This window comes from Nothoprocta perdicaria, unplaced genomic scaffold (genome assembly GCF_003342845.1).
Source record: "Nothoprocta perdicaria isolate Ctin4 unplaced genomic scaffold, notPer1 scaffold_24, whole genome shotgun sequence".
Classification (NCBI taxonomy): Eukaryota; Metazoa; Chordata; class Aves; order Tinamiformes; family Tinamidae; genus Nothoprocta; species Nothoprocta perdicaria.
This window is the reverse complement of record NW_020455466.1, coordinates 1,295,822-1,322,088: the sequence shown is the minus strand read 5'-3', so window position 1 is coordinate 1,322,088 and position 26,267 is coordinate 1,295,822. Positions and strand designations below refer to the sequence as shown.

The following is a 26,267-nucleotide window of genomic DNA, read 5'->3' as shown; positions in this document are numbered from 1 at the left end:
GAGAGAGAGAGGAAGAGAGAGAGAGAGAGGAAGAGAGAGAGAGAGAGGAAGAGAGAGAGAGAGAGGAAGAGAGAGAGAGAGAGGAAGAGAGAGAGGAAGAGAGTGTCTTAAGAACCACATTAAGTCTCCCATATCAGTGCCCATGTAATTTCCAGGAGTGACAGGTTGAGTTGACCTAGCTTTAAGCGGGAAAGATACATCACAGCTGGATATCTTAACTAGTCTGGATGCCTTTTTGCAAACTTTCCCAGTCTTTTCAAACGCAAGATACTCTTAGGAGGAAAAAAAGGTGGGAGATGCTGTTGGAAAGAGCAAACCGATTGAACAAACCTGTCTGCTCACCACGTTTCTCCAGCCCAGAGGAGCACCCCTGCTCCCTCGCTCCCGCCCGAGAAGACGTCGTCTCCGGGAGAGAAAAGCTATTTTCAGGGCCTATTTACCAGCTCGCTCAAGTCTGGACTTCCTAATTTAGCAGAGTAATCCGTAGTTCAGCCACCCATGAAATTGCTGAGCAGGCTGCAGCCGTGTGCGAACCTGCGCCGCCGCTCGTGCCACTTGGGCTCAGGCGCCGTCGCRTGAGGGGCAGCACGCACCACTTCCACAGGAAGCTCCTTAAACTCCTGAGGAACATTTAGCAGAGAAATATGACTTCCTTGCCCCATCCCCCTTTGTTTAATTGATATCCTCATCCCGGCTTCTACTCCGGAAAGGGACAAAAGCRGGAATGCCAGAGTCAAGGCAAAGATGGCACAGGAAGGGGCCAGCAGAATCTAAGCCTGGCTTTCCAGGCCCTGGCGACTCCACTCCACATGCAGCTAATCCGCTTGGGCTTCCCCACGGACTCCCACATTTGCTGGAGGTGCTTCGCCCTGTGAGCTCGGCCAGCAGGCCTCTCTGTGGTGACACAGAGCACAGGCACCTCTACGCCTGCTGTGCAAGTCCACACACGAAGCCACATAGTCACTCACACCACAGAGCCCTCCATCTGCCTCTTGGCCTGGGTGAAGCAAACGCCTTGTGGGACCAGCCTTGGGCCTCCTGGCCCCAGTGGGTCAACTCAGTGCTCCTGGGCTTCCACTGGACAGGAGGCCAAACACCATCTACCCAGCCGTGGTGAACCTCGTGTGGGCACAGCATGGACATAACCAACACAGAGCAGCAAACAGCTCCAGCTCTGTACGTCAGATGCCTGCTGAGCGTGGCATATTAAAAGTGACTTCCCCCTCCCGATGAGAGCTTCCTGATGACGTCGTACAGAAGACACATGCTTTCCCCACGGGAACACAGCAATCCATTCAAGGTTAGCACAGAGCAGGAAATCGCTGCTGGAAGACTATAGAAGCTCCCACTTTCCACATCAGCAAGAAACAAAAGCTTTGCAAAGCTGTGTTTGTTTGTTCAGTGGAAAAGGGTCAACTCCCTTTCATTCTTCTAGATGATGCAATGACCTGAACTACTAGGAATGAGAAAGATCCAGAGAATTTTCTTCTGCTGCTTCTCCCATTAGCAGCAAGTACAATCATCTGTGCAAAGTTTGTCTCTTTCTGTAAGTTTGCTAGAGGTTTCACCTGAAACGCCTTTTCCTACACAAGCTTTTCCCAAAACTGAAACAGCTGCAGAAAAACTTTCTCATTTAACAACTCAGCATCAAAAGCAGTTTCTGTAACTAAGTCCTGAGCAGCTACAGAACAATATGCTGAATTTATAGGCAACAAAAGCCAACTCATTCCAATAGACATGAAGAAAGCCATCAAAAGAGCATAGATAACATTGTCCCTCCACAGAAGACAACCTTCCTCCAATGCTTGTTCTGCACATTAAGGTGACCAGGTAAGAAAAGAACTTTGGACTATTAAGAAATAGTCCAAGGACAAGTGGTGAGAGCAACTCAAACTTAGTGGCTCAGTGTTTCAAAGACAACACTTGGGTGCTATTTGCACTCCCAAAGCATCCAGAAGGTTTATGTAMAGTTCCCCTTAGGCAGGCACAACTAGCAAATACAATATTGTGCAAAAGAGACCCCATGGCAGGTTAAATAGCTTTGAAGGTTATTTAAGTCTGTACAGTGTGCTTCAGCATAGTAGCTTTGAAAACTTAGCTAATGACAGCTTCTAGTAGACAAAATCCTCCATTTTCCATGGATCCACTCAGGGCATCTAACCAGAAACTCCAGTGGAAGAAATAAAGACGATTAAGGCAGAGGGCTCAAGGGTTGTGAAATAGAAGGCAACTCCACAAAGGACTGCAGTGGGCACACTGTGGATTCCAGCAGAAAGACAAAAGGTAATTGTAAACTGCCAGGGACCCCAACAGACTATGAATACTAATTATTAAAAAATCTGTCCCTCTCAATCTTTTAAGAGTTAATCCTCTCACTCTATACTGCATGAAGACTGCGGAAGGAAGTCCCCTCACTTCCCTAGCTATAAGATCAGTGTATTCACCCAGGGCACAAGTGCTGCATTGTTTGCATTTTATCACTTCCATTAAAAGCACTGACGTTCAGGCATGCATAGAGACAGGCATGCTCATTTGAGGTGGACGTGCATATACAGTGGTYATGGCAAACACATGGATTATGGGGAAAGCAGATTCAAATCCTTGCTCTGAATCAAGCAGAGCGTTAAGAGAGCTCTCCCACTTGCTAATGAAAGAATTCAAGTGTTAGGTGGCAGACAGTAGTCTGTTCTAAGTGACATGCACTGTGATCTCAAGCAAAAGAATGAAGCTTTTCTTCACACAATGAAACTTTTGCCTAGATAGAATTTTCCATGATAGTCCTCAGCTTAATAACAACAACAAAAAGCCACATTTCATTGGGCCATGAAAAATCTCAACTAGTCCCAGTTCCAGCTGAATGTTCCTATCTGCACAGGCAAAAGCTGAAGCTCTCCCATTAAAACCAGATAGAGTGAAAAAAAGAGAGGAAAAAAAAAGAGAGAGAGAAATAAATATACAAATTCTAGGTTCTCCTAACACAGTTTTGTTCTTCAATGTAAGTTTATCTAAAACAAAAGTGTTACAAAGAGCTTCCGATTAAGACCTACTGTCTAAACCTGGCTGACTTCACAAATCATTCTGTGGTATTTAGCCTGAGCAAAAACTAATTGGTGATGGAGGATAAAATTTCTGCCTTAGCAAGGGAAAAAGATCTTTCTTCACAGCCATGAGCATGATCAACTTTCCAACTACGCAGTAAGATAGGAGAAAGTAGATGTGATGCTAGTACTGCTTCAAGAATAATTTGGTCTTGTTCAGTTTCTTCTATTCTAGTAAGATCTCTAAAATCAATAAGTAAAAGAGATTAGGATGTTTTTCTGCCATTTTACACCAATAAAATATCATAGTGCATTTGAACTGCAGGTATTTTAAATCATTTCACAATAGGGCTGTAATGTCTTCAACAGCAGTGTTATTTTCTGATGAAAATTCTCACTAGAGATTATATTTGCCCATGGGAAGAGAAGAAAAAAAATATATTTCTATCTGGAGCACCATACCACCTATTATGAAGAAAGAAGTAGTGTGAGACAGAACAAACTCTCGCATATTCTGGTCATGTTGCCGTTCCTTCACTGTAGTATAAAGACTTAAAAACAAAACGAAAAAACCACCCACAAGTATCTAGGAATTTAATACTATGTAGCACTACGTGCAGACTGATGACATTGTGCTAAACTGAGAGACACTATGGGCGAGACAACATYTACAGTAGGAAATAAGAAATTTTATGAAGACCTGTACAGCAAGAGCCAGGATATATTTAGGTACTTTTCCAGAGCCATAACGAGCAGGGGAAATGTTATATTTTCCTCAGTTGGTGCAATACTACCTGCTAATTACCAACAGGAAAGGAAGCACAAGCAGCCAGGGCTCTCTTGAGCACATCCAGCTGACACAGAGCAGGCTGGTGCTGCTGCCTGGAGCTCTCTGAAGGCAAAGCCCCTGGGAAGAGAGGGCTCGTGGATGTTTTGGCTACCRGTTTATCTGTCATTTTCCCCAGGTATTATAAGCACATGCACTTTTCTTAAAAGCTTTCTCTCTAGCTTCTCTCAGCTGCGTCCTCCCATCATGAAGGAGGAAAAAAAAAAAAAGTGTGCAGTAATGAAAACACTTCTGGCCCCTCTTATCACATATTTTTGCTGTACTTTATGGTCCTGTGGCAAGGGATGTCTTGGCTGCAAGCAACAAGGACATTTCTGAAAAAGTGCCAGAAAACACACTGCTACAGACAGAGCAACGAGGAGGAGCCTCCTCCTGCTGAGCTCAGCACTGCTGACAAAATCCACACCCATCACCCCTTGTCCCATCAAAGAAGCCAGCACTCAAGTGACTGCTAGGTTTAAATAACAACAGCCCAGCCCTGCAAACACTTTATAATTCTTTATTAATGAGCCCTCAACCTGCTTCCCAGACTGCTCTCTACCAGCCGGGGAGAGCGAGCTGGGAAATCCCTTGATTTCTGTATCAAAACCCTGGCTAATGCTTCTTCAGTCCATATGATTTTGCTTTCGTTTCCTTCAGATGGAAATACAAAGCTATAGGAAAAGCAAGCAATAGTGCAACGTTCAGGAACAACACATGTGGAGGGGTGATGAAGAGCATACTCACGCAGCGCGTACAGGGAGAGGACTATTCCGGCCAGGCAAAACCCCTCGAAAAACCTGAGTGTGCTGAACATTGTCACATTCACYGAGAGGGCCACAGTCAGTCCAAATATCAAAATGAATATGACAGAGAAGAGCAGGACGGGCCGTCGACCAACCCTGAAAATAAGCAGAAAGGGTGTTAAAAGCCAGGGCGGACGTAATGCTACATCATTACAAGTGCCAAGATGGGAACGAGTCACATAACCCCTCAAAACATTGCCACCCATTTTTTATGCTCATTCCACATTTCTCCCATTTCTCCCATTTTTCCACTTAAATTCGCTTGATCTCTAGGTMATCTTTGCAATGGCATATTGAATTCAGATAGGATTTAAGGGGGGTAGGCATGTTCCTGTTTGTTCATAGAATGCAGAAGGTTGGAAGGGACCTCAGRGGTCATYGAGTCCAACCCCCCTGCWCACGCAGGGTCACCTAGAGCACGGGGCACAGGGCTGCGTCCAAGCGGGTTTTAAAGATCTCCAAAGAAGGAGACTCCACAACCTCTCTGGGCAGCCTGTTCCAGTGCTTTGTCACCCTCACAGTGAAGAAATGCTTCCTTAAGTTCCTGTTTGTTTTCAATACCATTTTCAAATCCCCAACTTCCTGTTGGTTGCTCCAAGCAACATCTAGCCACTGCAGCAGAGCCATAAACGCAAGTCCCGGAGATGACAAACAGCTCCTCTGAGCTTTCCGTGGTGGCACGGAAGATTGGTGATATTGCACAACATTGCRTCCTATTAATTATTCCTCCATAATCTATGGCCAAATGACAGYTTAGGACAGACGCATCCTCTTTCCCCCTCTCCTGGGGATTGCCCACTCCCGAGGTGGGTGGCCTGGGGCCACCAGGCCACCTGGGTGCCGTGGCAGCCGTGGAGCCCCAGAAAAGCAGCCCAAGGGGAGAAGGTGGGTGATGAACCACCTGAGAGGAGACGTGACATCCAACACGGGCACTTCTGGTTGTTTCGTGTCAAGGGAGCGCGGGGTGTTTKTACGTCCTATTCACATGCTTGGAGTTTCTAACTTCTCCCCATCTGCTCCTTCCTGCGCAAGGAGAGYGGTGGGAAAGAGCACCAGAGTGTGCTGCTATTTTAAAGCGAGAATTGGATCATTATGGGGAGATTTCCAAAATTTTTCAGCTTGTCACCTCCCACAAGTTTGCCAGTGGAATTAAGGATCCCTTTTAGTCAGCTCCATATGCCATTTCCACAAAGAATATATGAACTTGTTTTCCGTAGGCAGCTTTCACAGACCCAAAGTAGTCTGTCAGCTGCGTGCCAGCCATCAGGCTGAATGTCGGCATAATAAAGACCATTTAAATCTCACAGCTTAATCCAACTGCACATATTGRCGTGTTTTTATTCAATTATTTTAGCAGACGGTTACCAGCAGCTGCAAGGTATAGTATATATGCATATTCAAAATTAAATCTGTGCATTTAGCTTTAAGTAGAACAAAATCAATAAAGTCCAGGATAGAAAGAAAACAATGTTATAGTTTTGGATGCTTCTGAGAACTGGAAGAGTGCACCTACGTAAGTGTTATCATTTATACTTTTTCAAAGTCACACCTAAGGAGATTATGCCCCGGGCTSCTGTGAGGATAGGGTTGCTATTTTTCTCAACTGTAGCACCAACCTTTGGGCAGCTCGTACGGTGATTTAACTTGTTGTCATTAACCATTTGGCATTTTCAAAAATAGAAAGTACTATTAGGGAAATGGAAGACAGCAAGGTCAAAGCAGACTGCTCTTAATAAGTGAGCACACCGGGAGACGAGCTCTCAGCCGCTGTGCTACTTCTGAACTCGGGGAGAGAGCACAACGTTACTTCCCCGGCAGCGTGCAGTGCCCTGGGAGCACACTGGGCACTGCAGCAGGTACTGCCGAGCACCCTTCCAGTTTCACACTTCCAGGACTCAAAGCAAGTGGGAGTACCTCGTACAAGAYGCTGAACCCCTAGCCATCTGGGCAAAGTTCCCCAGTACTACTCACAATCTTCAAGATGTAATTCATAGTAATTAGTATTTGTGAAAGTGTTTTGTAGATGAAAGGTATATGCAAATACTCAGAATTAGGAACTTAATTCTCATCACAAGCCTGACCTGCTGTTTCCCCTCTATTGATTAATAAAGGCCTCACGCTTAGCATACATCAGCATGCATCAGTTCCTTTCTTCCCCCCTCCTATTCTCTCTTTTCTAGCGGTCATCCATTATTAAGGCTTAACATTTCTTGTGCCATTATACACATTATGCAAATGAATATTTGCTGTTAATGAAGAATCCAGAGATCCCAGACCTCCTGGGCCCGTTAAAGCCAGCTGAGGCCAGCTATGCCCTCCATAAAGAGGCAGCACCAGCACCTCCTCCCAGGAACAAAGCTAACGTTTTCCTCACCAAGAAATATGGTAGATTCCCTGAAAATCAAGACTTCAGGGTAGCTACCAGTCACATAGCTGGTGATCAGGCAGTGTTTTGACAAGATGGCATCTTACAGTATTAAAGAAAAAAAAGCCTTTTTGTGTGTAGACAGTTATCTGACTACCAGTGACTGGATATACTTGCAAGAAATTAAACCATACACAACCTTCCCAGAAAAACAGCCCCAGGGTGTTTTCCACTGCTATCCAAACTATTCCACAGAGAGACTTCTGCGCCACAAAAGCCAGCCTACGCTGCAGCCTGTTATCTACATCAGATGTTATTTACCTGCACAGGCAGAATATAACGAGSGATACAAGAAGCAATAGGCTTTTAAAGAAAAGGCCAATCACACAATGTGATAAGCAGATGCAGCAAAAGAGACTCCTAATGTCATCAGATGTAGGATTAGGAGATTGGAAGAAGGTACACTGTGTGAGGACAAGACCCACTTTTCCCCATGCTCCTATGTGTGTCCCTGGCCACGCTGAGAAGACTCTAAGCTTCACTCTTTCAGCTGATCAAATTGCTCTTGCCATGCCATTCTCTGCAGGTTTTTCCAGTGGCTCGGGGACTTGAATCTGCTTGAAGGCAACCAGAGAGGATTGGGACAGATGCAGAAGCAGGGCAGGACTGGGCAATCAGAGGCAGAGGTTACTGCAGCGATGCTACGTGAACATCACGCTGCTCCAGAAGGACCTTCCACAGACACCTCACCAGCAGCTATGGAGAGTACACAGCAACACACGCCTGCTGAGGCTTTACTCAGGCTTTGGACATGGTCTGTCTTCATGTAGTCTATAACATTCCTACAGACCTTCTTCCTGTAGATTTTCTGCATGGAGCAATCCAACCAGGCCTGTCTACTGTATTTTGAACACAGACAATTTGGTTTGAGTTATGGCTTTGCCACTGCCACTGAAGATTTAAAAGCCTTCTTTAGAAGAAGGGGAAAAAAAAGCCCCAAACTCTACCAAAATCTAATAGTTCAGAAGAAAATATATTGAAATTATTGAAATGAGATAGCAGTATAAAAGTAAAACGAAAAATGCATTTTGGAAGTGTAACACTATGATCTGTTTAATCCTGCCTGCACAATCCCTTTGCATCTCTCCACACATTCCCATGTATCCATGTATTAATGGAACCTCAAGATGTGATTAAACTGTAAAGTTTAATGTAGTGGGGTTTTGTTGTTGTTTGTTTGCTTTGTTTTTTTTTCTTTTGTAAAAACAGCTCTCAATGTCACTGCCAACTGCCAAAAAGCCTATGCAATACAGATCAACCCTGCTGGGTCGATTCCATCAGATGGCAGGGACGGGTCAGTGAAGAGGAGCACAAGGACAGACTTCACTGTCTTACTTCCTCACCACACTGTTGAAAAACAGGCTCTCAGTGAGCTCTCCTAACCTCACTGAAAAAGCACAAAATACCTCACTTCTAGAGCCGACTAATTTTATGCTGCATTAGCACCACTAAGCTGCCTGCAGAGGGGTCCAACATGTGCACATGGTAGCACAAGGTGCACAGTGGAGAAGCAAATGGGTGGGAGAACAGGATGCTCCTCCTTTTTGTGGCAGAGAGCTATTAAATTTGCTTACTACATTTCTTTTATTCAGCCAGGGCCTTAGAGAATAGGTTGTTCAATTATTTGCAACTTATTTGTCAATTACGGCAGCATTTCCCTAAGTTGGAAATAAGGCTGCTTTCCCCACACCGAGTCCTTTTAAGGAAAGTAAGCAAACTCCTTCATTCAACTTCCCTCTATACTTTCCATGTCTTATTTTGGCATTTTAATCAAATTCAACTGTTTTATCAGGCATGGTCTCCACCTCACTGCAAAGTCGTGAATCCTCTCATGCCTAAAAGCTTTTAACAACTGTTCAAGCCTTAAAACACAACTTGACTGTAAAGGTTTGAGCCAATTTACTGCACAGCTGCAGGGGTCCTTTTCTCTCCTAGTTGGCTGAGTCACTTGGACGAGCTTTGGCTTTAGAGGATTTCTGCAAGAGGCAACTCTTTCCATTTTCCTGTTTTAATGAATGGTGAAAGAGTTAACTTGGGGCCATTTAAAGCATACTGTGTTGGAAGCCACTGCACTGACTGGGGCAGCATCACGAAACTATTGTTTCAGACTCTGCAGACTTCCTTTAAAAGAACTTGAGTGGTGGCTTTCATTTTCTTTTATCCCCTTTTGCATCACCAGATCCTCTCTTTAAATAAAAGCTGAACTCAGCCAGAGTACCTGATGTTTCCACTACTTCAATTTAAGGAGTTGCAATGCATGCTTTTAAACCCAATATCCCAGTATTTAGAGCACACAAGCCAGTGATCCCTTAACACTCCGTGGAAATGTTTGCTTAACAAGAACAAAAAYAGAACAATGGAAAGGTTTGCATAGAACAGCTCTTTACCCCCCTGAAAGATACTGTGTAGGCACAAGGTTGACATTACACCAGTCTCTTGTATTCAGCCAAATGCACACTGCATTCATTTTTTTGGCCATTTCTCTTGATTAAGAAAAATTTTAAAAGACTTCATGCTTATATAATTAGAAAATACTTAATTCTGCTTCAAGTTTAGGGTTGCAATAAAGTCCATCAGCAGCAAATAACTAAGTCAACCAGCTTATTTTCATATTACTTACCTTGATATAAATTACTCATTTCAAGTAAATAACACAGTTGTAAACTACTTATTCATCASGTTCTCTTCAGAAGCTGAAAATCATTATGCAAAGATTCCTTATGAATATTAAGAAAAAAGGATCAAAGTGCTATTTAACATTGTTATTCATTTGTAGTTACTCTTCATTAAAAGATTTTCTCACTCACCAGTCGGCTATACATCCTGTTATTAAGTGTCCGAAGATTAATCCTACCAGTAGAGAGAATTTAGCAATGTGGACTTTCCAGGCAGAATCACAAACAAGATCCCACTGCAAGAAAAAGACAGATATAGTGAAATAAATCAGTTATCCAAGATATCTGAGACACATTTATATATACTGACATGGTTGCAGGCATTCTTCTGCTGTCAGAGCTTGCAGGAGCTCATGCAAGCAAGAGCAATGGGGGAGCTTTCCCCCTTCAAGTCAAACTCCCTACTGCAAGACACAGAAGAGACCACTGGTGAGTTTGATCAGGTGAGTTTGATTTATAAAATTAAAATATCCTATGCTTAATTCTACCCCCTCYGCAGCCCATGTGAATTTAGACTCCAGCACTGGCACTACTGATGTACAGTAWTACTGCAAAACAGTCCTGGGAAGCACTACCAGCAAGACAATTAGTTTACAAGGAAATCCTCATATTTCAGGAACCTCAAAATCCTGATGTTGGGACATTGCCAACAATGGCACTGGGACAAAGTCATTAGAAAGACAAGGACAACAAAAATTCTCTTAAATCTTCCCTGAACTCCTAGGCATTAGACCAGGCCTCAGCAGAACCAGGCTGAATTCCTGGCTTTAGCCCAGGCAACCTCACTGCTTTTTAACCTGTAACTTAATCTCTCCTGTGCATAAACTGTTTATAGTACAATCCTATCATTGAATATATGCAGGAAGATRCATTTGTTCATGGTTTGTGAAGCAGATATTGATGGTAATGGGAACTCTATGCATTTAGTGAAAAAAAGGAGCAGAGCTAACTTTGGAGAGTCAGAGATACCCCCAGAMTGAAATTCTGCAGTGGAAAGTTATCGATATGCAGTGTAATGGCAATGGTCCTCTACACAACATCAGGCTGTAGTTTCATGGTCAAACAGAATAAAAATATGCAATTTATTTTTGAAAGTCAGATGCAACTTCAAGACAAAGCTTCCCTTTAAAATGAGTTTAATTAGGTGCACTGGCATTTTAGGCAATTTCATAAAATATATGCCTTCCCCAAATAAGCCCAGATCTGACTCATCCATCTGGTTGCAGCATCACAGGATACATCCTCCCGAGCATATCCATCTCACCAAAGAAGTATAGCGTTTTCTTGGCCCAAAAAAATGGTGTTAACTCCCAGGCTTTTTGTTTTAGTTAAGCGTATTTTAACTAGCACTCTGCAAGTACTGACTTGTACAAGTCAGGAGATGCACATCTGATCCTCTAAGCCATTCTGCAGGCTCCACATGGAAGACACTAAGGAATCAGAAGCAAATAGCACGAGTGACTATTTTTTTTCCCACCAAATAACTACGAACTACTTAAAGTCACCAGCTCAGCAAGGCAGTGAGAGTTGCTCTCCAAAGATGTTGACGTCTTGCAAGTATTTGAATAAGAAAGTAGGGGAAATGCAATGCCTAATAGTTACAAATACAGAACCAATCTCCTGCTTGCAAAAAAGGGTATCTGTCCAGACAAGCCATGGACAAAACACAAGGCAGCAGGAACATCTAAGCTCCAGAAAGACTTTCAAATGCAAATTGCAAGGTTTATTTTCACAGTCCAAAAGGTGCATATACTGCTTACAAACGAGATTTTTTTGACTATGGAGTATCAGTTAAGTGTATTAAAAATGTCATAATTACACAAGAATACTTTTTAAAGGCCATCTCTGCAAGATRCTTGTTTTTACTACAGTGCTGTCACAGGTGCAGTAATGTCATTGAAGTGGAGRAAACAATAAAACAAAACACAGATGATCCTGGTGCCTTTTCATCTTTGCAGCACATTCTTGCTAGCAGAAGACACCCAGCCCTTAAATAAACCCCAGACTGAAAATGGTCAGTGCCAGACTCCATGTCGGTAAAGGTTCATGGTCGGAGGAGCCCCTTGCATCAAGAGCTCTTGTGAAACCTCAGGCCAAGACAGCAGATGTCAAAAAAAATCAGCCACTTCAGCACACTCATACACACAGCTAGAGTTTAAGGAGAGTTAATCTATTGGCAGATCCTTCAGCAGTGTCTGAAATGTACCCATTTTTTTGATAAATCATCGGTAAAGCACTTATTTGTTTGTTTTTAAAGCTAAGGGCCACATCTTCAGCTGTTGTTGAAAATAAAGAAGGGAGATCTCTCTGCAAACCTTTCATCTGGTTATGCTCTGCCTTCCCTTAAATCCCTGCTCAGCAAGTCTATTCAAAGCACAGTTGATCTCCCAAGTGCACACAGAAAAGATGGGTGCTGACATGTGCAGATCACTCCTGAGCTGCACGGAATCTTACTTAAAAAAGTAATTGGGGAAATGGGGAAATATTTCACTAGTCTTCCAGCAGAAACTTTCAGAGAATCTGCCACAATCTAAAACTACCTCCCCAGTAATAAAGGCTTAAATGAAGCTCAGTTTCTCCTGCCAGCTGTTACAARCCTGAGAAAACGTATTAGCTTGAAAGGAGAAAGGAAAACAGGGAGAGGGGAAAAAACAGAAAAATGGACATGTATTCAATGGTACACGGAAGTAAAAACTGCATTAGTGGGAAAAATGAAATATTTAATAAATAGCATCTACTCATTAAGTAAATATTTAGTATTATAAGTAGATAATTAAACACTTCACTTTTCCTATTAATGCCCAACAAACGGTAACACAGCAACAGGACAAACTTTATCACAATCCAAGTTAAAGGATTTTGCCATGAACCTGCGCTCCTTCCTCCCTCCCCCAACCCCTTCAAAGCCCAACACAGACTCAGAACAGCTGGAAATAGAGGGTTGACAGGCACAAGCCTGTCATATATATGTGACACAGGGGCTGTCCGTCCACCTCTGCTCTCCTGAACTGAAAATATTGATAACTATGGTAGAGAGGGAAACTTTAAAACAACAACAAACAAAAAAAAAAACAACAAACAAAAAAAGCATTTTTTCTGGTAGTACTGCAGCAGTGTAGAGATTTTGCCACTTATGCAGATGTGCAGTAGGTTGCAAGTATTTTTTTTTTTTCTTGTCAGCAATTTTTGTCAAAGCTTTGGGAGTCGCACCTTAAGAACCCTAATGTTTAATTGATTGCAGTGAGTCACCACCCATGCTGTGAGTCACCACGCTCCAAACAAGAAGGCGAGATGGAGGCCTGTGTGAAACAGGAGATATTTTGGAAGATATCTGGCAAAAGGTAATGCATCCAAAAAAGCAACCATTCTGTAACACCTTTGCCGCTGGGGCAGAAATGGAGAGAATTCACACAGTGAGGCAGAATTCACTCTGAAGTTAAGGAAAGGCTTATGAAAATACGAGTGACAATCCGCTGCATGTTTGTTACTAGAAGCACAAGTCCTGTTAATTAAGGGCACCTGCCCTGAAATGAGTCTTCACTCAAGTACCAGAGCCCTAACTGGTGTTGCAGCACCTGGACAAACTGAATAGCCCCTGCAAGAAGGTGGGGATGAGATGCCTACCAAGCATTTGGTTTGCCCTGTCTTCATCTTGACTGCACAGAGAAAGGTGCAAGGAAGCCCTGCGTGTTGCAAGAATCAAGGGCCAGCAGGAGAAGCGTTCCTGCCCAGCACGAGAGCCCACAGAAGCTCCGCAAATGCAAGTGGTGGGTTCACAGCTACATCCAGAGTGCTGTTGGAAGGGAGGAGACCCTGGCAAAGCTTGCTGGATTGCACCTCAAGGCAGGTAACTCACYTCACAGGCTGCAATCGGCTTCTCGGCCCACAGAGAGAAGCCTYTCTTCCGGAGGTCCAGGCCTCCAAACATCCCTGTTTGCCCTGGCAGGCCCCAAGCTCTCTTGGAGAAAAGCCAGGAGCTCCTGTGTGCGTCAGGTGCTGATTTTAACAACAGTAAAGGGAAATAACACTCTGTCACTTGTCACCAAGCCCCACATATATCAGGTCTCTCATTACTTTGTTCGCCTTCCTGCTTTGTTATTTGGAGCTGAACTCTGTCAGTTTTTCCTGGATGTTTTTAAAATCCAATTTTTTTTCCCCTCTCCATTTCTCTAAATACCTTGTATGGTGTGAGTTTAAATTTATGATACCTCCAGATGCTCACATTTTTATGAGAGAAACAAAAGACTTAAGAKTATATATATTTATATATTTAAAAAAAAATCAAGTGATGTTTTTCAGATACTGTATACAATGAAAAACAAGCTGGAGGCAGAGCTTCGAGTAAGCAATCTTGACACTACCAACAACAAAACCAACAGCAACAACAATTAGAAAGTCAGTACTTTTACTGTAAGACAGCTGCCTTTTCTCAGGCCTAAACCATGGTCCTCAGCAGTTACAGCTCCTGGAGACCACTGTAACAAGGCCTCCCTCCGGGCTGCTATAGGCAGATGCTTCTCCTTCCTTCTCAACCTCTCCTTCCCCAGCCAACAAAGCTGACAACCCAACTGCATTTTAAATGTTAATGCAAATATACAAGCCCCAGAAAATGGTGCATTATCTAGTAACCCTCAACTTTAGGGAGAATAATTGTGCAATTRAACACTATCAAAAAGTGCAGGAGAAACCTTGCAGAGGGAGGCGACAGCCCAACTGTGTCACTGACACACATTCCTGAAGAACAGTTGAGGAAGCCCTGGCACACTTTTAATAACATTCCCGTGCCATATGACTGCCCAGCTCAGATGTCTCCATATCACGTACTCAGCAGCGATGACAACAGGGCATTTAAAGCAGCAATCTGGGGTTTCAAGGTTCAGGGCAGCAGTGTCTCTTTTGAGAGCACAGCTAGGCCAAGCTCTTCACAGCCCCAAGTGTTCCCAAGAACAGCTGGCGTTTTTGACCAGTAATACAACTCACTCTGTGACTTGGTTGTAACAACAAAATAAGSCTGGGAAGGCTTCTTCAGAAGAAAGAGGATTCATTTTTGCACCTTCTTTGGCCAGTCATACTGAAAATCTCCCACCAACCATAAAATATGGGAGGAGAAAATCCACCTAAGTGCCTTGCATCCTTATCAGACACAAGTGGACTTACATGGGCAACACAAGGATTATAAATTGGCAAAGCAGCTATTGAGATTTTTGTTTGCTTTCTTTGAACAGATGACTGGAATGACGTAATGCACGGCACAGCAAACACCTGACTTTCAAGCTACTTCCTTATGTTCTGATATGTTCTGAAGTTCTGAGCACTTCTCACTTACCTTTATCGTACGTAGATGCACTCTGTACTCTGGATTGGTTAAAGATATATAGTCAAATCCTCCTCCTAAACAAATTTTTACTGAGAAGGKGCAGACTGGTATTTTGACAGGTTTTAAACCACCCAAGTTTGCAAGAATTTTAAACAAGGCAGCAAGAGAAATATTGCTGGGATCACAGTATCACCTTTTGTTCAACCTCTGCTTACTAATGTGGAGCTTACTAATGGAACAGCCATTAGGGTTTGTTTTGTTTAGTTTCTTCACTGGCCTATTTTTCTTCACGTAGGAAGAACATTTTCCCCACCTTTGTTTCTCTGAAACCAGTAACCCATCCCAGATCAGGGTAGACACCTGGCAGAGAAAGTTGCAGGCAAAAGAGATTACTCATGGACACTGAAAAATGTCATGTAGCTTTAGCTGTAGAAACTACTGCCTGAGCCATGTATAATTTTGAGGAAGGAGATATAAAAAAGAGAAAAAGAAAAAGAGAGAGAGAGAGAGAAAGAGAGAGAGAGAGAAAATGACTACCTACTCTTGAATAATGCCCACGGTTTGAGGGCTATCAGGAGAGGTGGGAGAAGGTGGAAGAGAGAAAAGGAGGGAGCATTCAAGTGAGACGCATGCTTAGGAGTCTTCCAAGAAAGATGTAATTAGATCATGCAGTGTTGTGTGAAAGCAATTTCATGTACCTATGAAAACAGTCTCCATCACTGCAAAACAGTACAGGGCTGTACAGCAGAGGACTTCACCAATTTACCTAATGGCTTCTGAAGTTTAACATAACTGAAATCGCTCAAATACATCCTTCGTAACCGCGTTTTCAGATATGCATGACTTGGCTGTGAAATTTCCACATTAATTTTTGAAGCAAGCTTTTTTTAGGCCTGGTACTTCAATCTTAAAAAAGAAATGCCGTCTCGGGCCACACACCACTACCGCAACGTGGAAACACAGAAGTGGCGCTTCCTCCTGAACTTTTACAAACTTCTGCCCAGCTGGGAAGATGGGAAGGCTGCAGCACGGGGGATGTGGTGCTAGTGGTGACCACAGCAGCTGAAACGCATGGGTTTGTATATTAGATATGCAGCTGCGGGGMGATGCTCCCCACGGGCACGCAACCCGCTGCAGCCACATTGCCCCGCTGGCATCAGTGTGGGTGACACCAAGGCCGTCCCGCATCCTGCATTGCAGCAACCATCCTTCTCCAGTGAGGCACACGGATTCGCTCCACACTGCAGCACAGCCCTGAAACCGGCTGTGCCATTAAGGAGGGAGCAGSTGCCGGGCGACATGAGCGCAGGAACAGCGGCGCCCGCGGCAGGCCGTGCACTTTGCCTCCGTGACCGGCACCAAGAGGTTTGATCCCGTCTCCCTACCCATCCTGCCGCCTACCACAATCAGGGGAAGGATTTGAAGGATTTTCATATATATGATGGGGTTTTTTTTTCTTTTTTTTTTTTCTTTTCAAGTCCAGATAACTTCTTTCGACCAGTTCAGTGCAGAGGGAACAAACAACTGCACGAGGAYGGCTGAAGGACTCATATAACAGCATAACACACTGCTCCAGCAGCATGGCAGTCAAACCCCACAAACTTGCAGTAATATATAAAAAAAAAAAGGAAAACAAACCCCACAACCTTTATTTCACAGTCAGTAAAACTAACCTGGAAACACTTTTCTATCTGAACAATCTTTACTAAGCTATTCCTCAGTCTGTTCTATGGGCAAAATACCCACTGAAAACATCAGCAGAATTCCAAGATTAAAAGATATCATCTAAAACACCTCAGAACTGGAAAAGTTCTGTTTCATCTATCTTTCACCTTCACTTTTTAAATCAGGAGCAATTAACTCTTCTGTTCCCAACCTCGCTCTCACCGCAGACCCATGCCTTTTCCCAAGAAGGCAGGGAAGAAGGAAGTTTGTTGAGTAAATAACAATCAGTAATACAGTAACAAATAAGATATGATTTGTTAATCATGCAACATTCATCTGAACACTTATGATTAAATCAATTTTAATAGAAGCCACATACCACTCACTTCTCCTTCACTTCTGCCTTTGCTCTCAATGGCTTCAGCTCCCTTTATTCTAACTTATTTTATCTTCTCCAGCCTTGGCCCTCCCCAGACTGCACAACTAACTTGTTTCTCAGCTGAGCTGATCTCCTTCACTTTTTCCAATAGTGTAAACTAACATCAAAGTCTTGAGTGAAAAAATAAAATTCTCCATGTTGTAATTGTCTTTTTTTTTTTAATTCTGATGTTGTCCAGAAACAAATGTCACAAATCTGAACTTAAATTTTAATCTCTGCTTTAAGAGCCATAGCTGCTTGCCTCGGAAGTCAGCAATGTCTACCAACACAAGTGACAGCCACACTGGGAAAAATTTTCAGTGGCCATCCCTCGGTTTTCAACTTTATTCTCCAAAAGTTATTTGCTGATGGGACTGGCTCTGCAACCAAACAAAGAGAGAAGCTGAAGAAGATCATGCTTACCTAAGGCCTAAGCACTATAAATGGAAACCGTATTTAAAACACATTTTAGTTAAATATTAACATTCGCTGTCATCTGATTATCAAACTCAAGTTCATACTTTGAACACTGACATTTTTCAGACAGACAAAACTGTGCATGAGTAAAACATAGAGCAGGGTTTGGCTGACACAGCAGGCAGCTAATGTATTTGCTTATGGGGCTTTCTTAAGAACTGAGGGAAAGCCCTGAAAATGCCAAACACGGCATAAAACTCTTGAAACGGAGAAGAGGGAAGCAGTAAGTCCCTAAGCAAGTGAAATACATGCTCAAAGCCACCACAGATTAATAAATTAATAGAAATCAAACACTAATTTTAATATGTAATTATTACTACTGCAACTTGGCCTTCTCATCTTTGAGGATGGCAGCTATTAGAACTCGGTCAAGAAGAAAAGGAAGAGGAAAAAAAAGAGGGTCTAGAAATAATTCAGAATTAAATAAATATTAAGAGAAAGGGAGAAATGATAAAATACTCAACTTGTTCTACAAAGGAAAACAAGGCATCGGTCTGACAAAAACATACTGTTCACGCAGGCCATGTCTTAGTAAGTCCTGGGAGAAGATGCAACAGAGAAGCTCTTGTGGTTTGATTTGTATTCCCTATTCTTAGAATATTTGTAATCCGGATATTGCGACATTGTATATAGATTCTGGTCCAGAGGGCAAGAGTAGATTGGACAATTCCTGAACATCGAGGAGCAACAGAAAGATAGTACATGATATGGAATGAATTCCTTAAGATCTACTGAAATAACTTTCAAGAGAACCAGACCAGTCTGTGCTCAGAAAACAGCGCRCAAAAGCAGCTAGAATTCACATTCTGCTATATATGGCTAGTCAACATTTTTCTGGATCTTACAACTAACATTTCTTATTCTCCCAACTTCATTATCTATGGATCTAAACAGATGTTGGAACCACCACTGGAATATGTTTACTTATTCAATCTTTTCTTCTGTAGGACAACAGGCTCATTTGGGGCTCTCCATCTGCTGTGAACTGAAGATAGAAAAAAAAAGATTTATCTATCTGCTCCCAGGAAGAAGATGAGGGGAGAGGAAAAAAAATTAAAAAAAAAAAATTAAAAAAAAAGAACTCATCATGATAGCACAGACATTCACTTACATCATTTAATAAAGTACAGAAAGGCATTCAGGTGCTGCAGCAGCGAGGACACTATGTACATAATCATGTCCATATTATTATTATATTTCCATATCATAATGGAAAGATGATGAGAACTGTAAAAGTGCACGCGACAGTAGCAAGGTAAGACAGAGAGTACACGCCTTGCACCCCCTTTCTCCCAAGTCCCACTCAATTCCTAACTCCCTGGGCACTATGGCACTTGTATAGGCAAGAGTTTCAGCCCAGACTCTGTGGTTGCACCAGACACACGGCCTGCAGGCACCGGCTGCCCATGCCCAGCAGCACTGACGCCTCTCCAGGCCCACGGGAACAGCGACTCCSCAGAACGGACAATGTGGCCTGGACCAGCTGGAGCTATCGGACCGGCACATTGACCACCGCTGCTCCCACATGTGGGCTGGAGCACTCGGCCCTGGAACTGTTTTTGCCCAGTGCTTCTGTCACAGCCTCTGTTGGAAGTTCTCCTTGTACCTCCTTTCTCCTTGCAGGCCCTCAAGGGCTTTCCTCCTGCTTTTTTAATGAGAAATAACAGTGTGTGTAAAACGTCACCTTCACTCAAAGGTCAAGTGCTGAAGTCGGGTACTGGAGTTAAGCACAAATTTAAGAGCCTGAGACTGGAGCCCCAGAAAGGTTCACTCAAGAACTGGAAACTCAGCCCTGCTGCACATTTTATGCATCTTTTTATGATTAGATTCTCTGATATTTTATACATCATTACAGCAAGCTGATTCGTCTCCTGCATAGCAAGACTTCAGCCTAATTAATTCAACAGTTACTTGTGGATAAGCCAGAATCACTGGATACTCCGCAGAAAAATAAGAGGATGAAAGAATATGAAAGGGAGCGAGCAAGAACAATATTTCCAAGCAGAGACTGTGCAATGTAATGCCAGAGGAAACTAGACAGAAATAAGTGGTCTGGTGGGGAAAACAAAGGACAAGGTACACAAAAGCCTTAGATTCTTTCCACTGTTTTCTAAATTTAATAGCGCTCCTGAATTGATTTCAAAAGCTTTCATTTAAAATTTCACACCATTACTAAGGTTAAAGTTTCCTAATAATTAATAGTTAAGAAAAACTATGACTCAAACTATACTAGATATTATTTGGTTTTCTTAAAAAAAAAAAAAAAAAGAGGTGCCACAACCAGTTTGCTGTCCTATAATCCTCATTTTGGTGTTACCATGACAAACACACAAACTGCCTCCAAACTAGATGCCTTCCTGAATGCCAGTGTCCCCTCTTTGATGATTACTTTAAGAAAACATAGGGCATTTTTTACAATCTCTACCTTGTAGCCAGAATAAGAAGAGGTAAAACTGCTAARCTACTGAGAAAACAGTATTTAAAACTGCTTAAGCAGTTGGTTAACTATGGCTCACTATAATTTCAGCTCACTATAGCTCACCTCAGCTAACTATAGCTCAGTAATTTCTACTATAACATACCACAGCATAGGCAGAGGTAGTATATTAAAACTGAATGGCTGAGAAGCAGGATCTATTAAGGAGAAAAACAAAACAAAACACACAAAAAAACCCAGCATTTGAAACATCATATCCATACAGAAAAACTTAGTTTCAAGTACACAGAGATAACAAGGAAGACAAAAATGCTCAGGCCTACGTTTTGGAAAGCTGAAGATGCCTCTGAAATACTCCAATTTGGAGCTACTTTCCTGAAGGATGACTGTTCCTTCCACAAATGCTACAAACTTTATTTATGTTAGGCTGAAATCAGATTCCTGTACCCAAGACACAGTATCCTAAAGTTGAAAATAAACATTATAAACTCAATGTACTTTCCCTCTAGAGAAGAAAATCCATTGCAAATAAAAAAACATAACACTGCCTAAATTCTAACATCAATATTGGTCTCACTGCAGTCTCCATTTGCTAGATCAATAGCTTAAAAATGTTTCGGCCCCATATATAACAACTGCCCCCTGAAGTACAAATACAACAGCTAAGCTCCCTAGACAAGTATTTACCTCAAGCACCAACATACAGTAATTTACTGTTTGCACACTGACAGAAARCAATTATACTCAACTTGAAACACCTGGAAACACTGGTACAGCTCCCCAAATAAATATCCACTGCACTCTACCCAGACAGCAGCTCACCCAGGATTTTGCACCCTTGTTTGGGGCGTTGCACGGTAGCACCCTGATAACCAGCGTGTTTCATCAACCCTGTTGGACCAACGCAGGCAATTCCTCAAAGAGCCTCAGCAGGGCACAGAGGCAGCTCTCTTGCTTATTAAAAACCATGAAGCAGCCTGGGAGCACTCACATTGGCAACCACTGTTAGGTAACCCGCAGAGTGAAGACACAAAGTTTGGCAGCCCTCTCCACAGCTGAGAAAGAAAGCCATGAAATTAGTAATAGTAGGGCGTGTGTGATATCCTAGCCTTGATCTTGCTACTTCTGACCCAAATACTGGCCTGGGTACAACTCWGGGTTTGAACAGACTCAGGAATGAGCGGAAGGAAGCTGGAGCCAGCATGGACAAGACAAACCCTGGCAGCTACAGAAAGAGAGAAGGATCTCTCTATTATACCAGATTTCTGGAGTCCCTTCCCAGGGACCAGCCAACTACAGGATACGCAGGAAAGATTCAATGATTCAAAATGATTCACTCCTCCCGTTTGCACCTGGGGCGGGTGGCAACGCCGCTCGTCCAGGAAGCACTATGTTGGAAAGATCCACGTGCACTAGCTCACAGGCACAGTCTGAACGGGTATTTGGGAGGCAGCACGGGCACACATTCCAGTACCCACGAAACGCCACCCTGCAAACAACGCAGGGTTTGGCATCAGGCGGAGGTTTGTTTGCTTGTTGTGGCGTTTGTGGTTACCTGCAGGTACCTGCAAGAATCCCACGAGACACCATCACGGGTGTCACTRCACGGAGCAATTTCACCCCATTAACCCTCTGAAAAGCCACATCTAAAAAGTAATAGTAACAATAATACGTGCATTCAAAAAGGAAGTTTTCTGCCAGTGTTGCAAGCTGAGTCAGCTCAAGACATGGCCAGAAAAATGCCAGAGTGGCCTTAAAAGAAAAGAAACGCAGGCTGGTGGGGCACAGAGATCCCCTTGCAGGGCTGAAGGGCATCACATCACAGCGGGAACTGAGCCCGCTTGGCTCCGCAACACAACTGCCCCATGCCCACTGCTCAGCAGCATGGCCTGGGATCGCTCCCAAATTAAGCCCCCTTCTTGGAAGGGGCTATTTGTTACAGAGAGAGAAGGAGAAAGATCAAACCAGCGGTACATAGGTAAAAATCACGGCACGTTACTTGGGAAAGATGACTCAACCCAAATCAAGAGGGACGTTAGGAGCCAAGAGGAGCAGCATTGCAGCAAAATAAGGCATTTGGAGTGGAAAAGCAGCCACAACAGGAATTCCCTTGTGATGAGACATGAAATATTATTACATAATTGTCTGAGCAATTAAAAGGCAGCCCTCAACTAACCACTTCTCTCCCTCTTGCCCATCCCTGGCGGGGGAAACGATCTGGGAGGCTGGAAAGGCGCGCAGGGGGATGCTGTGCCATCACTTGCTACAATTTCATCAAGCCTCGGTCGCTGCCCATCGCCAGCTCTTGGTGCCAATTAGACAAATTAGCAGGCAGAGGAACAAACAACCCCGGCACATAATGCAGTCGGACAGGTCAGCCTGCTAACGGAGCAGAGCAACAACCATCAATCCCGCAACCRCGAGCTCCTCGGGAAACTGTGCCCCAAGACTGCACATGACTTTGCAGATAGAAGATCCAGGCATGAGAGAGGTTAGCAAGGGAATTCCAGAAGTCCCTGCTGAACACGCACTGCAACCTCCTGCAGCGTGGTTTTAGGGCCATTTAAATTTAGTCGTGATACGCTGTATTTTGTGTTAATGCTATGAGTTTACCTGAACTGTCGCTTAGCAAAAAGGGAAAAGTGAGACCTCAGGTTTCCCCTTTGCAAAAAAGGAGAGTATTTCTCAGCATCCTTCCTTTGGGAAATGAGACAGATGCATTATATCAAGGGCAGATTTTATTGCTGGCCCATTGCACGAAGGTAGTTCAGGACACCCCGCTCACAAATGATACACACTCACTCTGCTTAGAGCCATGTGAAAACCCGGAAAGAAACATTTCCAAGTGCAAAACTTTCACACAGGAAGACATTTAAATTCGAACCAAGCTAAGGTCCAAAATTTATGTACCAAGTCAGGACATTAGCTCAGATCCATGATTTAATATGGCCACTGGAATTCCTGTGGTTAAATTATGCATCTGACCTCTTCACTGTATGTATTTCAACAGTCTTAAATAATAAGCGGGATGCTCTTTATTGCCATTTCCAGTTCTAATGACCGGCAAGTCTATAAAAAGCAGCATTCCCAGGGACCCAGGCAGGGAGGTCAGGGCAGCGGCAGCACTTTGCAGGGCACTGCCACCCTTCGTGAAAGGTGCAAGGCCACCTTTGGCTCCAGCAAAGGCTCTCAGAGAAGGCAAGGGGCAAACCAGCTCCAGAGCAGGGCTTGAAACGGCAACATCTCAACTCCCTGAATCCCAAGCATGACACAGGTTAGAAGAGCAAAAGGCACCAGGGGAGGAGCAGCTGATAACGCAGGGACAGAAAGACAACATCTGATGAAGGATACCGGTAGGAGAGGCTACAGAGACAGCAAAACTCATCAGAGTTTCCAGACAGCTCCTCACTCCTGGGGGGCAGAGGACAGGAGCCTTCCGTGCATCAACATGTACATCAACAAAACAGAGAGCAGGAAACTAGCTCTGCACGGGATAAAACAAGAATTGTTTTACCATTTTTGAAGACAGAAAGAAAAAAAAAAGGCAGCAGAACATTCATCAGTGATGAGCTTTGACCGCTGAGGATGAGAGCAAGGGTATTTACTGGCCAGAGAAAAGCACATTTTTTATTAATACACTTTTGGCTCTCTTTATGATACTTCAATATAACCTCTGGCTACTACACAGATGAGTGTGTATTAGACTAAGATAGATTTAATAAAATTCTATTTAGATAGATGAGAACATTGCACAATCCGTTACAGAAACGAGTCTATTTTTGAGGAGAGTTAAGGGAAATCTGGACATCCAGTTTTCTGGATTCRTGAGTACAGCTCTTTCACAAAGCACGGGGAGAGGCTGCGAGAGTGAGTAGTTACCAGAACTGCTCCTGCAATATCAGAAATCCTGGTGGTCTACAAGAGAGGAGGGCTGAATTAAGCTAGATTGATGTTCCGTTTGGGTTTCTCCTCTATTTTTTCATTAGGATGAAAAACAGACAGCACACCCACCCAAAGCAACCCAATAACAAAACAAAACAGAATAAAACAAGCTAAGGAGAAATCCTGACCCTGAGAAAACAACCTAATTATAATTATATGGGATTACAAATCAAAGAGAAAGAGCTGCCAAGTTTTTGGAAGCAAATATACACACACACAAAAAAATTCTACACTGAAGGAAAAAAAATCCCGATTTGAAAGGATTTTTAATACAAAACAAGACAGCAGAGACCACAGATGTTTATTTATCCATTAAAATTGATCTGCCCTTTCCTGCAAGTTCTTCCAAGGAACAGTTTTTAATTAAAAAAGGAAAAAAACCCCACTATAACTACAGCATGCAAGATAGCAAACTAAATCTCTCTCGACCTTTTACAACTGACTTGATGATGACCTTCAAAAGACTCTCAACATTTCAAAAAATTTTACAGTTTACACTAAAAAGAAATATTTCAAGGCCATTTTCTCCTGCCTGCATCATCAGCATTAAGCCCTAAAACATAGAATTAGTTAGAGTTAGAAACAGGAGAAAAATCTACCTCACTTAGATGTCAAATTTCATGATGCACTTTCACACCACAAACCATTAGAAGTCCACCATGTGCTTGTGTTTCGCGCGTGCTAGGGGTGTAAGCAGGTTTTAAAATTCATCCAGGATTCCCATTTCTAGAGGATTTCCTTTACTTATTTTTCCCCACTACTGCACACCCTTTCAAGGGCCACAAAGGAAAACTTAAAGAATTTTCAATAATTATGCATGTGGCTTGACCAAAGYCCGATCATGCCGGTCATCTGATTATTGCTGCATTTCTTTTTCCCTGCTAGATAAGCACAGTTAATCCAAAACCCTGCTCCCAGGCAGGAACTCATTTTTGGGGGGKTTTGAGGTGAAGGCAACTACTTGCACGTTGTAACGTTTTCATTTTGCATTTCCAAGAGCTGCCGGTTACGGTGGATGAGGCCCGTACATGGAGGAGCAGCTCCCACCTGGCTGCTGGCAGGGAGCACCCAGAGCTCTCAGGTGAAAAGGCATCAGCACAAGCAAAGCAACAGCAGGGAGCAGCGCTGCCTTCCCCACCAGGATTCTTCCACCTTACCCTCATACCATGAAACACAAAGCCCAGCAGCATGTACTTTCTGCCTCTGAAGCACTACAACTTGAGTAAGACGATTCTTCTTTTATTGCTYTACTGAAAGCATTATCCAGGGCATGTAAATAGCAAGAAGAACCAAGAAAAACTTTGGTTTTCCTCAGCACTGCACATCTCATGAGCTTTGCTTTTCTCATGAGCTGATTGGGGTTTGTAGGGCAACTTCAGCACATTAGCACATCGAGGAGCAACGTAACAACTCGAACTTCCTCTAAGATCACGAGCTCGTCCTGGCTGGCAACCCTCACACATGYCCTTGGCATCTGTCCATGGGACGGGTGCCCAAGGGGCTACTGAAGAGAGACCCATGTCACAGGGCTGGTGTGACAACTGCCATCGCGGGCACCACAGAAAGCCACCAAGGATGCCCTTTTGAGACTCAACTTCACAGCTTTGTGCCACCACCTGCACCCTGGTACAACCCCCAGAGACTCCTGGCACGACAGCAGGGAGGTTAGAGGGATTTACTCCAGGCCAGGATGCACGACGGGCACGGCATCCCCATCAYACCGCAGCAAGCGCGTCCACACCAGGGTGCCTCGCTCTCCCCTGGCTGGGCACAGCGGGACCCCCAAGGGGCTGCGGCGTCAGAGCGGGGGTGATGCCCAGGAGGGACAGGGGGAAAACCAGGGAAGGGGACGCTCTGCTCACCTTGCTGACGACGTTCTGCACGAGGCCGGCTCTGATGCGGTAGTGCCACTCGTGGCACTCGCACTCGCTGGCGTTGCCCGCCGGCAGCGTGGGCAGCACGGGCGACGGCGTTGGGAAGAGGCTGCCGTTGCCGCCGCTGCGGTTGGCGGGCCCCGGAGCCAGGTAGCCGCTCCAGTTGCCCTGCCCGTCCGCCTCCCGGCACCAGAAGTCGGGCTGGTCCAGGAGGAAGGAGTCCGAGAACTTGCTGAAGCCGATGAAGAGGGCCGGGATCCAGGTGAGCAGCACGAGGGTGCGCTGGTACCCGCCGCCCAGGCCGCCCAGGAAGGGCAGCACGGAGCCGTCGTAGTCGAGCAGCAGCGGGCTGCAGGCGGCGGCGGCG

At 44.0% G+C, this 26,267-nt stretch overlaps 1 protein-coding gene across 1 annotated transcript in view; it reads right to left on the bottom strand.

Moving 5' to 3' along the window:
• The window catches only part of SLC22A23 (solute carrier family 22 member 23), a gene marked incomplete at its 5' end in the record, with an annotated part of 100,873 nt that extends 74,607 nt beyond the window's left edge, over window positions 1-26,266 (bottom strand). Inside the window, 3 exons of the mRNA XM_026039733.1 lie at window positions 4,612-4,766; window positions 9,903-10,006; window positions 25,889-26,266. Coding sequence (XP_025895518.1) covers window positions 4,612-4,766; window positions 9,903-10,006; window positions 25,889-26,266 — 637 coding nt within the window. The remainder of the gene's footprint in view (window positions 1-4,611; window positions 4,767-9,902; window positions 10,007-25,888) is intronic.
• Window position 26,267: the final 1 nt, after the last annotated feature.